The sequence below is a fragment of the Callithrix jacchus genome, chromosome 3, assembly GCF_049354715.1.
Source record: "Callithrix jacchus isolate 240 chromosome 3, calJac240_pri, whole genome shotgun sequence".
In the NCBI taxonomy this organism is placed as follows: Eukaryota; Metazoa; Chordata; class Mammalia; order Primates; family Cebidae; genus Callithrix; species Callithrix jacchus.
In genome coordinates this window covers 91,147,346-91,164,183 of record NC_133504.1, presented here as the reverse complement: position 1 = coordinate 91,164,183, position 16,838 = coordinate 91,147,346, and the positions used below count along the sequence as shown (strand labels likewise).

Genomic DNA, 16,838 nt, shown 5'->3' with positions numbered 1-16,838 from the left:
GCTCAAAGTTGTCTCCTCACTTTGTTGATTGTCTCCTTTGTTGTTGAGAAGGCTTTTAACTTGATATGATTTCATTTGTCCGTTTTTGCTTTGTTTGCCTCTGCTTGTAGAGTATTACTTGAGATATCTTTGCCCGGACCAATGTCCTGAAGAGTTTTTCTGATGTTTTCTTATAGTAGTTTCATAAATTGAGGTCTCAGATTTAAGACTTTAATCCACATTGATTTGATATTTTTGTACGTTGACAGACAGAGATCTTGTTTCATCCTTCTGCATACATAGATCTAATTTCCTCAGCACTATTTATTGAAGAGACTGTCTTTTTTCCAGTATATGTTCTTGGTACATTTGTCGAAAATGTGTTCACTATAAGTGTAAAGATTTGCTTCCAGGTTTTCTATTCTGTTCTACTGGTCTATGTGTCTGGTTTTATGCCAGTTTCATTTTTTTTTAGTTACTATAGCTCTTTAGTGTAATTTAAAGTCAGATAATGTGATTCCTCCAGTTTTGTTCTTTTTGCTCAGGATAGCTGTTCTGTCTTTAGCTGTTCCATATGAATTTTAGGATTATTTTTTTCTATATAAATGTGCATATTTTTAACTTCTATTATATTGCTTCCAAAAGAGAGTTCAGAAAATTAAAGTAAAAATTTGAATGTGGCTAAAGTTGTGCTGAAAGAATTCATAAACAGGTTATGCTATGATGTTAACTCTTCAGAAGGAGGTATATTTTAGGGAAGTTTAAGAAAGAGGGAGCATATTTTGGGTATGCATGCATGGGAAGTAAGACAAATGAGAAGTATTTTTAATATTCTGCTTATACAATTAAACATTTAAACTTTTTACTAATTCACAATGGACTTGTTCCATGGTGAAGCTTTTTGTAAGCAATTTTATTTGTGAAAGAAACAAATAGCAGTCTCTTATTTTCTCAAACTAGCATGCCTGCATTTGAACTACACTGAGATCAGATATCAAATATCCATTAGAAAAATACCATAATTCTTTGTGGATTTGGAAGAAAGACTGAACTTTCTCATATCTATTTATGGGCTTTATTGGATGGACCATCATCATATTTTGGGGGTCAAAATCATAAATTTAATCAAGTATTACATCAGCACACCAGTATACATCAGTAGTTTCCCTATAAAAAGACATGAAAAGACATTTGCTTACCTTGTATTACATGTGAGTTGTCTTTTAAGAAGAAGTTATACAGATATTTGGGAATAAAAGCAGACATACACGCATAAGCCAAGGCTAAAAGGGAATAAGGCAAAGGCATGTAAAAAAGTAGTTAACATGGTAGATGACCAGCAGTAATGCATTCACTTAGCACATATTCCTTGAATCTACTATTAAATAACAGTTACGATAGCAAGTGGTAGAAAAACAAAATTAAGAGATAAAAGCCTCTATGCTTTAAAACAGAAAATATTTTAGACAACAAAAATAATTCTATAACTTCAATTTCAAACTAGTGTGGCAATCATTATCACACAATAATCAAACTTTTATTACCTAAACTTTCTTAAAATTTCTAAGCATAATCATTATTAATAAGTTATACAGACCTCATGATCCTTAATTGCTGCTGATGCAAACAAGAGTCTATGAACTTTGGATTTAGGAACAGTAGTTATAATCCACATTTTCAAAAACAGACCCTTTACTGTGCTTGGATCAGTATGAGTGATAATTGGCTATGCCTACCTAAACACAGTAAAAACTCTAGTCTAGATTAATGAGTGAGCATATCAGAGAACAGTGTATTTAATAATAATTCAAAGAGTAAAATTTCATTTCTCTGGAATTATGATATTTCTATTTAATTCCAGAAATCTATGCAAATTTGGTCATGAAATAGACAGAATTTGAAAATATGGAGATTCTCAGATAAGGCATCTAGACATTCAAGCTATATATGGTAACATACTCCATATGTGATTTCAGAGATTGGAGTTATTTAAATTTAGTATTTATTGAAAAGCCTACAATAACAAAGTTATTGCAGAAGGGCAGGAAAAAATAACCTATTATTGAAATAAGGCTGTCAAAAAACAATTACAACATTAGTATATAAGTAACTAGAATATAAGATAGACACAAGATAAATTTTCATAAAAAGTGCTTCATGGTCTCGAGAAGGAGAATAAGAAAAGTCTTCATTAAGGAAGAGGTATATGAAATGATTATAGGCTTTGGAGATACAAGATTACAGAAAAGTGCCACCATAATTGATTTCTTTACAAATTCTTTAGAAAGTATACTTAGACAAAAATTAATCTCTAAAGAATTCAGAAAAATCAACTTCCACTAAATTCCTAGTAATAGCTTTAGCATAACTGAAACTGTCCAGTAAAAAATTAATCATTCACCTCTCTAAAATGAGTCTATAATAGATTATTTCACAGAACTCTACCAGGGAGAGAATAAGAAACTTAAAACAAAATCAAAAACCTTGCATGTCTGAATCAAATATTTTAGAATATTATGAGCAATGATTATTTAAATGACAAAGAGGCCTACCTTCATTATTGAAGTTTAGATAAAGGAATGGAGCACAAAGTGAGTCAAGACCTAACGCAGAGGGGTTGGAAGAAAGAAGTCAAATAAATATAATCTAGTAGAATTGAAGATATATACCTTATTCAGTTATTTGCATTACCTCCATGTAGATTAAACATTAGAAGTATTATCCATCCAGAAATATGTTACTTCATGAGTTACTGTGGGGAGTGATAGTCTAGCACACAGTATGTGTTCAATATATATCAGTTATTATTATTATTCATATTATTATAAGTTGAAAAGAGAAATACAATAATAGAAAAATGTGAGAATGTTATAATGCTTTGGATATTGTCCCATCTCTGACCCTTACTGTGTAATCTTGGTAATTACTTAACATTTTCTTGCATACTTTCTCATCTAGGAAATAGAGTTTTGTCTATGTTCTTTTTCTTTGGAATTATGAAAAAGAAATTCTTTAAAAATTGTGAGGTGAATTCCAAATATATGACATTTCTTCTACTGATAATAATGATGTGCATGTGCTGTCATGCAGAAAAAATGTACATAAATCTACCTTAAATTGTTAGGAAGGTATAGAATAGTTCTGAAATACACAGAACTAAGGAAAATAATAGCTATATTTTAACTATGGCCAGTAAGAAATAGAGAATTGAAATATAAAAAGTCACTTTTAACATAATAATAAATAGGGCTGTAATGGGTTTCTCATTCTTTATCAAACACAAAAATAATAATGGCAAAGCTAAAAATAAAGACTAACCATTAATGATATGAGGGAAAAAAGACAATAAATAAAATGAGAAGTTTAGGGTGATAGCCTATTTTTAAGCCCTAATAGCCATAAGTATAAATTAGAAATCATTAACTATAAGAATCTCAACTAGCCCCAAATGATTTAACAAGCTGCATAAGCATTTTAAAAATGTAAAACAAAGACAACAATTCCAAATATTCTTTCTGCTTTGCTAATAAATTTGCATTTTAAATATTATGTGTTTAAATGATATCTACTAGGATTTAGACAAAGATTTTTACAAATGTTTACATGTAAACCTCTCGAAAAATGAATTGGAGCTTTAATATTGACTTTTCCCAAAGACAAGGATGTTTAGATACTTTAATATTTAAAATCTCAGTTATGCAACAATCTTCTAATATTCCAGAAGAGTTTTAGTAACTAAAAAAGTTACCTTGCCAATACACAAGATCAGGATGAGACACTACCCAGGCTTTTAATACACGCCTAAATTTTGCATGACCTTCTGGTGATGATAACAGTTCATCGTACTGATGACAGCGAGGAATATCCACTTCAATCTATTAAAATAGCAAAGCAATAAGGTTAAACAGTAATTATGTAATTAGCAATAAATCCTTAACTCTTATTCATTAAATAAATAAGGAAAAGGAGAAGCTATAATATGAATTTCAAAACAGACCAACTTTTTAAGTGCCTAATTTTTTGAATTTTTTAATTGATCTTAAAAAAACACTAAAGAAGTTGTATGTATACGTAACCAGGAAAAACAGACCATTTCTTTTGAAAAGGTATGTATTAATATAGTTTTCAAAAACATTTTCCTTTATAATCTAGTCTAAATGAAGGGCAAATTTTTCAGATGGAGAAATAAAACATTTTTGAAAAGGTAACTTGGCCTTTTTGTGGCCATCACTGAAGTTGGAGCGGCCAAAATGAAATTCAATCCCTTTGTGACGTTTGACCAAAGAAAGAATTGCAAAAGGTATTTCAATGCACCTTCCCACATTCGCAGGAAGATTATGGGTTCCCCTCCTTCCAAGGGGCTGAGACAGAAGTACAACATGCAATCCATGCCCATCTGAAAAGATGATGAAGTTCAGGTTGTACAAGGAAACTGTAAAGGTCAGCAGATTGGCAAAGTAGTCCAGGTTTACAGGAAGAAATGTGTAATCTACACTGAACGGGTGCAGCGGGAAAAGGCTAATGGCACAACTGTCCACATAGGCATTCACCTCAGCAAGGTGGATATCACTAGGCTAAAACTGGACAAAGACCACAAAAAGATCCTTGAACGGAAAGTCAAATCTCACCAAGTAGAAAAGAAAAGGGCAAATACAAGGAAGAAACAATTGAGAAGATGCAGAAATAAATCTTATATACAAGCTTTGATTAAAACTTGAAACGAGGAAAAAAAAGATAACTTGACCTAAAGTCCTTTAAGGTATTGTTCTTACTAATTTATAAGCATAAGAGTTATGCTTTCTCTAACGATAGATTCTGAGTTATGCTTTCTCTAACAATAATAGATTGTGCCATTGCACTCCAGCCTGGCAAAGAAGAGTGAAACTCCATCTCAAAAAATAATAATTATAATAAATCCTTCTTCCCTGTCAACGCTTGTCTCAATGATTGGCTTTCTGTAAGGCAAGTAATGGGACTTAGACTGAAACCCTAGTGTTCAGTAACAAAGTTTGGTTACCTGACCAGGAATGCCTTCCTTGTGGTTCAGCTGCCACAGGCTGGGAGAGTTTCAGAAGCCCTCCCAAGCTTTCACTTGACTATCTTTGACCCAGAGGTTGGCTTTGGGCTCTCTCTGTGGGCCCGCCACTGCTGGCCCCAACTGCATTCCTGATTGTCTAGAAAGACTTTGCAATTTGAAATGTGCATCTAAACAACCTCAGCCCCCAGAATGAGAGCAGACCTGAACCCAGCCTACAGCTTGCAGCCCAGTTCAGTTGAACCCGACTGACCCAAGGATCCTGAAGAATAAACAGTTGGCATTTAAAAAAAAATGTATATAGCAACATCTATGTATTCATGAGAGAAAGAGGCTTTCATCACGATCCTTCCTAAAATTTAAATATTTGGCAGAATTATCTTAGGTTGCTTAACAAAATCTAAATCATACTTGTCTATCTGTAGGAATTGGAGTGTCTTTATCAATTGCGTCGTACTTGGCATGAATAGCTCCCTGCAAAAAAAAAAAAAAATAGAACATATATTAATTTATCATATCTTTAATACAACCAGTAATATAAAAACATCTATTTTTTACAAATATCTATCTTTGGAAACCCACCCAACTCCATGTAAGCACATTCAAACCCACAGTAGACCTCATTTTAAGAGACATTCTCTGTGTTTTTGACAATCTGTGATGAAGGTCTGTGATAAGTGACAGCTTGTCATTTTGCTGAGGCAAACTCTTGAATTATACATACCAAAACATAAATGTTGTGGATGAATTACTTAGCTAGTAAGTATGTTTGGCCAGCCTCCCAGCCCCTACAACATAACACAACCTTGTTATGCTATGTCTGTAATTACATGATAGAATCATTAGGGCCTAACAGGATCAATTACATTTTTTAGTTACACTGTTAAAAATTAGAAATAACTAAATAAACTACTACAAATTTTGGTCATGTTCTATAGGACCAAGCAAGAAAAAAAATCATCATTCTGGCTTATTATCAAGGTAGAGAAAGAGCCAGTAATTAGGGCTCAACCTCTGATATCTGCTATGTCACCTTCTTTGGGATATTCATTTAATGAGAGTTGGACAACCTGATACCTAAAGTCCTCTTCGACTTCAGCATTATATTGTTCTACAAATCTAATGATTAATGTATGCTATTGAACAACAAGCATTCTTGTAGAGTAACGAACCAAACTCAAAGGTATTTGTAGACTCTTACGAAGGGAATCAAAAATGAAGAAAGGAAATTCTTCAAACAGAAGACTGAAAAGGATTAAAAACAGTCGAGGATTCAAAAAAATTTTTTTTAGAGATAGGATCTTGTTCTATTACCCAGGCTAGAGTGCAATGGCACAATCATGGTTCACTAGAGCTTCAAACTCCTGGGCTCAAGTAATCCTCCTGTCTCAGCAAGAAGCTGGGATCACAGGCATGTGCCAACAGCTTCTTCCTTTTTTAAAAAGGAATGATAATTATATATGAGAGAATATGAGAAGACAAGATGACAAAGAAATTGACAAGAAACGAAAAATATCTGGTTAGAATTTGGCCCATTATCATGACTGATGTCATCAAAGTTCTCTGTTAGTATTGCAGGCCACCACAATTTGTGATACTTCTCCTTTCTTCACAACCACAGAGAAAGTGTAATAGAAGACAAAGGAGCTATTTTTCTTGGTCTAGCTGGAATAGGTGTGCCAAAAGCTACTAAATTATGTTAGTGATTTTGACCAGGCAGATTAATTTGAAAGATTTCTCCAAAATTAGACAGAACCACTTATACACAGGTAATCATATTCTATAGTAAGCATATTTTATAAGCAGGACTACCTACTTGTAACTGACATATATTCTTAAAATAGTCTCTGGTTTTAAAATTAATAATCAAAACATTTTCTGTGAGCACCATTAAATAAAATATTGAATAGTATCATCTAATAAACCTGAATTATATTTTTCTATTCTATTCTTTTCCTATATTCCTTCCACTTAAAATTGCCAAATATTCAAATACTTATATTTTACTATATAATTTTCTAGTCACTGAAAAAAATAAGTATTTGAAAAGCGCTATCCTTCTTCATCCTTTCTTAGTATTATTTATCAGCTTCTAACCTTCTCTTTTTTCCTTACCTCAACTCCCAGAAGAGCAGCCCAGGTTAAACCTCTCATAAGAGGAGGAATGTCAACTCTTGCTTCTTTCCAGATTTGGTTTTTTTTATATGGATAAGCCTATGATATCAAAAAAGAAATGAAAATGTCTCAAATTACCTAGTGCCGTCTTTTAGTCTAGACAGTTCTGAATATGAAACGTCAAAAAACTGGAGTGACTTGTAATAAATTTCAAAGTATCTGCAATTATTGTGTCTGGTGTTAGTACTACATATAAATAAGCAGTGGAATGAATCCGTAACACCCTGTAAAACTTTTATTATATAATTAAAAAGAAGAGCTGATTCTACCTGTTTTTTAAGGCTTCCTCTCTATTTTGTGTTCTGGGGGGATTTTAAAGGAGTCAGATGGAGGATAATAGTATCAGCTTCATATGGGTCAAGTAAGATAATGCAGGTAAAGCACTCTGTTAAAAATATGGTGACAGAGAAGTGTGACTGTTAAAAAAATGGTGACAGAGAACTACATGGGTACTTCTGCATTTTGCATATAAACTTGTACTTTTATAAATTTGTGTCTTAGGAGAAATTTCTAAAACAGTATAAACAGGACAAAGGACACATGTTGTTAAGGTTATTGATATATGCACTCAAATTGTTTTACAAAATGTTTCAGTCCATTCACATTTATCCCAATAGAATAAGAGTTCCAGTGTTACTGCATCTGCACTCACATTGCTAATGCAGTACACAAAAACACCCCTATTTTAACTTCTATTTTTTTTCATTCCTAGTGAAGAAGAATTTGAATAGATTTACTAATAGTATTTATATTATGTACTCTATCCATTCTCTGTTTCAATATTCATGCTTTTTACTGTTGACTTTTAAGTCTTCTTTTAAAAAATAAGGATATTAGTCCTTGTCTAACATGATTTTGCATATAGTAACAAAACTTGTTTTTCTATTTAATTTTACTTACTGAGAACATGTATCATTTTTAAATTAAAGAAAGTTAACTAGACAAGATAGGTCATAAAAATTAGTTTTCTCATACTCAAGATTTCCTAAGAATTATCAACACAATTAAAAAAAATTCCATATGGGCTATTGTCAGCACTTCATACTTTAGACTCCATACCTTTAGCAGCCTGTCAAAGAGAATAATTCTGTTTAGTTGGTACTCTGTGTCCTTCTCTCTGATGATTAAAGGGAGAGTGGCAGCTGCAGACAACTCATTATTGCTGTTTGAATGAGGTAAATTAGACTGGCTGGAAAAGAGAACAAAAGCAAAAAAAAAATCCACAAAAGGTACAATGTTATTTTTTTCTTTTTAACTCTATTGACAGTGATTTCAGAAAAAATTATAAAATTTTAAAAAACCAAAACATCATGTTTTTATTTCCTATTTAGGAAACACATTTCAAAAAAATGTATAAAATTCTTATAAATCTAATATAAACAGAAAGAAAAATAAATGTAAAGTGAGACTATATATACTCACTCATCTTCAAGTAATGGGTAAAATGCTTCTCCACCAACATCTTTCAATCTCTGTGTATTTAAAGACAAAATATTTATGTATAAACATCTTGGGTAGAAACCCTGTTCTTTGTTTAAAAAGAAAATATAAAAACTATAAATTTATAAAGGGACCTAGAAAAATATAAAATAGAATCTAAAAATCTCTTATCATAAACATGCAAATATATCATGCCTCTGCTGGTTTAGGTTTGGCTGTGAAAAACATCTTGTCTTTCTTTTTTCTTACCTATAGGTATCACTCACAAATTTTAGACACTTATCATGATATATTTTCCAAACACAACTCAGAATTACTAGCACTAGCATAAAACTTAATGAATGAAAAAATTAAGTTATATGAAGAAAGATGATTAAAAAGAGGTACTATATATCCATGTATATATTAAAAGCACAATGTAGATTTATTTTTGCTTTGGCATAATACCAGCTAAGTCAAAAGGAAAGGTGCAAAGAAAAGGATTCCAAAAAATTTCTCACATCATACTTTGAACATGTATGACTCAAATAGCTAATAAATCAATGGACAGAATTCACTTAATGATTGCTTTTTACAAAGTCATTATAATAAATATTGTTCCTAATAACAACTCTGACGGGTTTATAGGTATTCTTCAAAAATATAAGGAGGAAGGCAGTAGTAAAATAAAATGATAACCACATTCTAAGCAAGGTGATTAAGGTTAATGGCATCTTGCCTGCTGCTCTGCTGTTCAACTTCCAATATGAAGGCAAAATGTCTGCTCCTATGGGGACTGACACAGAACTTCAAGCTCTGTGTGTAGCAAGCACTGGTCTTCTGTTGATTAGAGTCATTGTGCACCCATGTTAGTTATTCCCAGAAGTTTTAAAGCTGAAAAAAAATCTGTAACTCAACACTAAGAATTTGGCAAACACTAAATTTATGCCTGGTTCTTCTCTTAAAATTAATGTGCTGTGCACTTATCTTATTCTTACCCTACTTTAGTAAACCTTTAGGTATATCTTTCATATATTGAAATTTTAAGTAAAGAAATAAAATTTTCCCAAGTTTTACTGCATTAATATATACATCTTTTTAAATATTAGTTTTCAGTATCCTGAATGTCATACATTTTATTTAATAAGTCTCTTGTCTGTCTTTTCCAAATAAAAAGTAGCACATTAGGATTTTTGAAAGATGAAAATAGTTGTTCAAAAACACTAAAGATAAAAATTATTTGGTTTCCATATAATTTTAAGATTCAGCAAATTAATATTTCTTAATAACTGTAGAAGAAAAGTATTTTAAATTTCACAGGTAGAACTATAAAGGAATTGAGACCATTGAAGGCTACAATCATTTAAATTGGATACAATTTGAATTGAAGAAACAAGAGCGAAACAAAATCAACTGAAATCAAATATTTTGGATGTAATTTATTGTTTGCTGCATGGTATTGTTACTTATTTTGTTACTTTACACATTCTTTCAAAGAGATTATGAATTCAGAGTATTAAGTAATAATAATTATATATTTTAATTTTCTTTTGCTGGCATTATGGCAGAGAAGAGATTCTAATACTCTCCTACTACATAACATGTAAAATATTCAATGATTAGAAAAAGCCTTGAAACATAACAAGAATGCAGTGATAACCGATATAAAACTGGGCCTACAGAGAAAGGAGTTAAGAACTGTGGTCTAGAGATTTAGACCATAATGAGATAAAGACTTGAGCACCTGCATAACAGACCTTCAAAATGGAGAAGACCCTTCTAACGCCACATAAAGAAAAAAACTAGAGGAATTGCTAGGCTAGGTACTTATTTTAGCCTTAGCTATGAATGATTAAAAATAAAAAAGCTAGCCTTTTTAGACTTCCAGTTTCTTATACAAAATATAAAAAACTTAGAAGTCATCATTCTTCCTCTAACAAGAAAAATGCTGAACAAACTGAAAATCAAGAACTCTTTTAACATTTATCAGAATCAGAGCCGAGTGATGTTCTAAAAACTGGAGGGATCCTCGAATACAGGCAAATCACAGCTCACCAGGTACAGAGCCACTGCTGGAGCCTGTTAAGATCAATTAAAAGGTAATTATCTAATACCTGCAGGCTGAACACAAACTAGTATGGGAGAGAAAAACTTCTGGAAGCCCAACTTTAGGGAGGCCTTCCTTGCTTCTATGAGATTAACCCCCACAGGTCCTTCCAGGGTGAAGATCTGAGAAAAATACCCTTGACTTCCTGCAGGGGGAGGAGGAAAGTAACCAATGTGAAATACCACCAGAGTACTGTTTTCCTTAAACGAGGCCTGCCTTAAAGGGAAACTCTTTTACCAGGTCCTAACTAAACTTGGGTTTTACAGAAATCTAGCCAACTTGGGAAGGATATATCAAACTCCAATCCACTCTAGTCCTTGATGTAGGGGAAAAGAAATACCCAACTCCAGCTCCTCTAGCTTTCCTGTCTCAGGTTGGGGTGGGGAGGGGTGAGGAAGCTGAGAAACCTTGTGAAAGTCACAGCCCAGGAACACAGGCTCACTAAAAAAACTGAGACTTAATCATAAGATTATAAAATACTTTCCCCTATACTTTACTACAATATTAATAGGGCTTTCATGTAAAAACAGGATTCAGTCATTCAGTTATTAAATAGGAAGAAAATATATAACACATCAAATGAAGAGAAGTAGAATGGAGGAAAAAAGCAAAACAAGCTAAAGAGGATAAAGAGTACAAGAGATAGGTGTGACACTGCTATTTTATAAAGGATGGCCAACAAAGGCCCACCAGTAGGTGACGATTTAGCAAAGAATGGAAAGAAAGGAAATGGAAGCAGCAGAAGAGTATTACAGGCAATGGGAAGAGCAAATGTAAAGGCCGCAAAACATATAACTTTAGAAATGATTTTAAAACAAAATTGATAACCTGAGTAAACTTATAACCATTAAGAAGACTGAAGCAATGACTAAAAATACACCCAGATAGGGATAAGTAGCCCTTACAATATAGTTTTAAAGCTAACTGCCAGGAAACATTAAAGAAATAGATATATGTAATCATATAAGTCTTTCAGAAAATAGGAAAAAAAGGCAACACTCTCCTATTTATTTAATGAGACTAGTATATCCTGATACCAAAATAGCTGGGTGCAGTAAAAGAAAAGAAACTCACAGGCCCATCTCACATAGAAACAGAAATGCAAACATTCTAAACAAAATATTAGAAAAATCAAAACACAAATGTATAAAAAAGGAAAAATGAAATCCTGATCTGACTGGATTTATCCCAGAAATATAAACATGGCTTAACATTGGAAAACCCTATCCACAGAATTAAATCCATTAACACAATACATAAAAAAGCATATGACCATCTCAATAGATAAAGTAAAAATACTCAGTGAAATTCAACACCCATTCATAATAAAACTTATAACAAACTAAGAAGACCTCTATAACTCAATGTAACAAATATTACACTTAATTATGATATATAAAAAGCAAATTTTTTTTTGACATGAAGTCTCACTCTGTCACCCAGGCTAGAGTGCAATTGTGCAATCTCGGCTCACTGCAACCTCTGCCTCCCAGGTTCAAGTGATTCTCCTGCCTCAGCCTCCTGAGTAGCTAGGATTACAGGTGTGTGCCACCACGCCCGGCTAATTTTTTGTATTTTTAGTAGAGACGGGGTTTCACTGTGTTAGCCAGGGTGGTCTTGATCTGCTGACCTTGTGATCCGCCTGCCTCGGCCTCCCAAATTGCTGGGATTGAGCCACCACGCCCAGCCAAAAGCAACCTTGTAAAACTAGGAATGACAGGAATGCCCACTATTTCTGTTTCTATTCAATGGTGTTATAGAGGCTCAGCAAAAATAATGAGAAAAGATGAAGTGAGTAGATAAGAATTGGAAATGAAGGAAAAGACACTACCTTAATTCACAAGGAAAACCAAAGAGAATCTATAGATATATTATTTGAAAAAGAATAGGTTCAGCAATGTTGCCAGATACAAAATCAAAATAAAAAAATCAATTGTGTTACTAATCATGCACAAAACAGTAGCTGAAATGGTATTTTTAAAAACATTATTGATATATTTTTTAAAACTCATCTACTGGTATACTTAAGATTTGTACAATTTACTATATGAAAATTTTGCCTAGAAAAGAACCATAAATAAATCTTAAACTCTAATGTGTCAGCTGAATTGTAGTAATGTCTTCATTTTACTTTAAAATGCAAGAACAAAAAATATGATGGACTGATGAATGGCTAGAAGGATAAGCTGACATGTGATAAAGGAAGTAAAATGTTAATTATAGAACCTAGGTCAGGGATTAGCAAACTGTTTCTATGCAGGGCCATATAATACATATTTTTAGCTTTGTGGGCCATGTGGTCTCTATTGCAACTACTCATTTCTGCCAATGTAGAACAAAACAGCTATACATAATAGGACAATGAATAGGTCTGACTCTATTTTGCTAGTAGATCATATCAATGCTTGATCTAGGTGGGAAATTGTTCACTGTAAATGCTTTTCAACTTTTCTGTTTAAAATTTTTTAAAATAAAATTTTAGAAAAAAATAATACACACATACACACACATATTTTTTTTTTTTAGACGGAATTTCGCTCTTGTTACACAGGCTGGAGTGCAATGGCACAATCTCGGCTCACTGCAACCTCCGCCTCCTGGGTTCAGGCAATTCTCCTGCCTCAGCCTCTTGAAGAGCAACAACGAATTACCTTAGGAATAAATCTTAAAACTGATATACAGACACTAAAAAGAAAATTGTTATATAAAATAAGACAAATAAATGATATGTTTATTTAAGTATGTTCAAGAAATAAAACTCTATATTTTAAATACATCAATTCTCTACAAATTAACCTATAAATTCAATGCAATGTCAATCAAAACCCTATAATTTTTTATGAACCTCTTTATAATGATTATACAAATCAGCTAGTAGAGGAAGATGTTAAAGAGCTCCATTTTGAGGACAAAAAAAACTGAAGGTCTTCCCTGCTAGGCATCAACAGTTCACATGAAACTATGGATTAAAACAATGTGGTATTAGCTAAAATTAGACAAACAGGCCAACAAATCAGAATACCAAGGCCCAGAAACATATCCATACACATAGAAAAAGTTGGTATTATAGATCAAAAAAGTGAAAACTATTCAATATATGATACTGAGACAAGGAGTCTTTTTTTAATCAATGAAATATGATATTGGGAACCCTCCTTACAAGTTAATCAAAAATAAATTCCATGTGGATTAAATAGCTAAATGTGAAACAATTCTTTAAATCTTTTAAAAGGAAATATACAAACACATTATAAAAATACTTATAACCTTGCTATTACTTTAAATAAATTACAAGAAAAAATACATCAAATAAAATATATTTGACTATAAAAGAAAATACTGATAAAAATTTAGAATTCTATTTAATAAAAGATAAGAATCAACAAGTTGAAGGAAAAGCCACAGATTAGAATATATTTTCATGATACATAGCTCACAAAGATACAATATCTGGGATATAGTGTTAGAAGTCCTCAAATCAATAAGAAATCATTCAACAGAAAAACCAAAAAATATGAACTAGTAAAACACAGAAGAGGTAGGCAAACCGCTAAAATACATGAAAAGACTTACGACTGCAATATTATCAGGAAATTTAAAATTAGTGTTACAGTAAAATATCTTTCCATACCATCAGATTAATAATTTTTAAAAATTTGATAAAAGAAAGGGTTACCAAGTAAATAAAGAAATGAGAACAGTTATCCAATGATGGTGAAAAGATAAACTGATAAAATCATTTTTTGTGAACAATCAGATAATAAAGCTCAAGTCATACAGATGCAATTCTACTGTGGGGCACACACTTTACAGAAGCTCTCCCATATTATGTGAAATCAAGGAGAAATACAAGAATTCTTGTGTATCTGTAAGGTTTTAATTAAAAAAAAAAAAAAACTAAAGTAGCATTGTCAAAATATAATTCTTACATTTCTTAGCTGGCATAATGACAATGTCACAGTGGTATCATCTAAAAGTGAGCTTCTATCTCGACCTTGTCCAAAGCTTTCACCATCCTCAAAGAGAAAACTGAAAAGAAATTTTTAAAGATAACAATATGCACACAAAATCCAGCTTATTGTCTCTTCTAGAAAGTAAAGTTTATTCTAAGTCATCAATCCCTTCTTCAAAAAAGAATTAAACTTTAGACTGGATGTTTAATAAAACAATGTATTGAGATTTCTTCAAACAAGTCTCATTTTTAGATATCTCTTGAGTAGGTATGAATATAAATACAGAGAATTTCAGAAAAACAAAAGTGTCATTTACAACCCTTTGTTCATGCAGTTTCAATGCAACAGTACTCTCTTGACATTACCCAAATGTGTTCCTGAGAAAGTTTATAAGGGTGGAAAAAGAAAAGGGAAGAAAGAAAAAGCATACTGGATAGTAACTTCACAGAAGAAAGAATATTGAATAACAAACAAATAAAATTTGTTTACAATTTCAGTAAATTAGTTTTAAGAGTCTATATATCCTTTCCACCATTCCTTCTTGAAATTTCTGTAAACTTGTCTCTGATTTTCTTTTTTTTTTTGAGACGGAGTTTCACTCTTGTTACTCAGGCTGGAGTGCAATGGTGCAATCTCGGCTCACCACAACCTCCACCTCCTGGGTTCAGGCAATTCTCCTGCCTCAGTCTCCTGAGTAGCTGGAATTTCAGGCACATGCCACTATGCCCAGCTAATTTTTTGAATTTTTAGTAGAGATGGGGTTTCACCATGTTGACCAGGATGGTCTCGATCTCTTGACCTCGTGATCCACCCACCTCGGCCTCCCAAAGTGCTGGGATTACAGACTTGAGCCACCGCGCCCGGCCAATTTTCCACTTAATTCAATGTATGGTATAATCAAAGTTAACACTTAAAATCAGATTAAGAGAGGGAAAAAAGTAGAAAATAGTCAATCCAAACAATACGAAAGTTTAAAATGTAAGAAAATGATAAGCAGATGACTTCCACAGTTACCTACAATGATCAAATAAGTCCTGAAATCTAAAACTTAAAATTTTATTTTATTTTATTTTGAGACCGGCTCTCTCATTTGCTCATGGTGAAGTGCAGTAGCACTTGGCTACGGCACTTGGCTGGCTGCAGCCTCACCTGCAGCTGCCTGTGTAGCTGGGACTACAGGCACATGACACCATGCCCAGCTAATTATTTTTTCTTTGTAGAGACAGGGTTTCACCATGTTGCCCAGGCTGGTCTCAAATTCCTGGGCTCAAGCAATCCACCTGCCTTGCCTCCCAAAGTGCTGGGATCACAGGCACGAGCCACCATGCCCAGTAAAATTAAAAGTTTAAAGTATTAGTAGAACCTAAGAAATTTAGGTTCATATTTTTATGAATAAACATGAAGAGCAACACTAATGATAATCTTAGCCCCAAGGCTGTAGAGGTATTTAACTTCCAGTCTAATTTCTAGCATGACATCTTCTTACGCAGTTTTGCAGATTTTTTTTGCAACACACTAAGCACAGTGATCATCTCTACAACATGCAGTGAGGCTACAGAGTTCATTTACATTTACAAGCATATTTGCGAAAAGAACATAGTTCTTCAGAGTAGGCACACTAAGCTAGTTTTTAGTTAATGCTCTTAAATATCCTATTATGATTTGTATATTTTTCATTAACAGCAATTATTCCAAGATATTCCATAATATTAACTTCATTTTGTACAGGTCACAAAGCAAAGTACTGATCAAAGACAACTGATGGGAACTCTACAATTAGAAACTTTGGACAATCAAACAAGGTATTGATTCCAATTGCTTCCAATAATCACTTTGTTGAAATGCCTACCAAAAAAGTTTTTAAAAACAACAAATTTTCTTTTTTATTATTGCCATACATGTATAATTATAACTATTTATTTATTTAAATTTTCAAGAGAAGTTACTTTCCTTACTTGGGGAGTGTGCAGATAGGTGGTTTAGATCGAATGATTTCCTTGTTGACAAGCTCTTTCTCCAAGTCACCTCCAGCCAAACACCAAAGGTAATAAACTTCTTCAATAGATCTTTCTGCCAGGTAATCATTGGTTATATCTATTAAAAGTAAATTTAAGAAATCACTGTATTTTATTTTCTACTTTTATTAAAAGTCAACAGGCAATAATAGCTA

The 16,838-nt window shown here is 32.6% G+C and overlaps 1 protein-coding gene across 19 annotated transcripts in view; it reads right to left on the bottom strand.

Annotated features, from left to right (window-relative positions):
• The window catches only part of TBCK (TBC1 domain containing kinase), a 291,657-nt gene that overhangs the window by 195,841 nt on the left and 78,978 nt on the right, over positions 1-16,838 (bottom strand). For all 19 annotated transcript variants that reach the window (XM_054253081.2, XM_078366726.1, XM_054253088.2 and 16 more), the window contains 9 exons: positions 16,624-16,762; positions 14,645-14,744; positions 8,612-8,661; positions 8,249-8,378; positions 7,130-7,228; positions 5,426-5,488; positions 3,728-3,854; positions 2,532-2,582; positions 1,179-1,262 (listed from right to left, as the gene is read on the bottom strand). In XM_054253081.2, the coding sequence (XP_054109056.1) occupies positions 1,179-1,262; positions 2,532-2,582; positions 3,728-3,854; positions 5,426-5,488; positions 7,130-7,228; positions 8,249-8,378; positions 8,612-8,661; positions 14,645-14,744; positions 16,624-16,762 (843 nt within the window). The remainder of the gene's footprint in view (positions 1-1,178; positions 1,263-2,531; positions 2,583-3,727; positions 3,855-5,425; positions 5,489-7,129; positions 7,229-8,248; positions 8,379-8,611; positions 8,662-14,644; positions 14,745-16,623; positions 16,763-16,838) is intronic.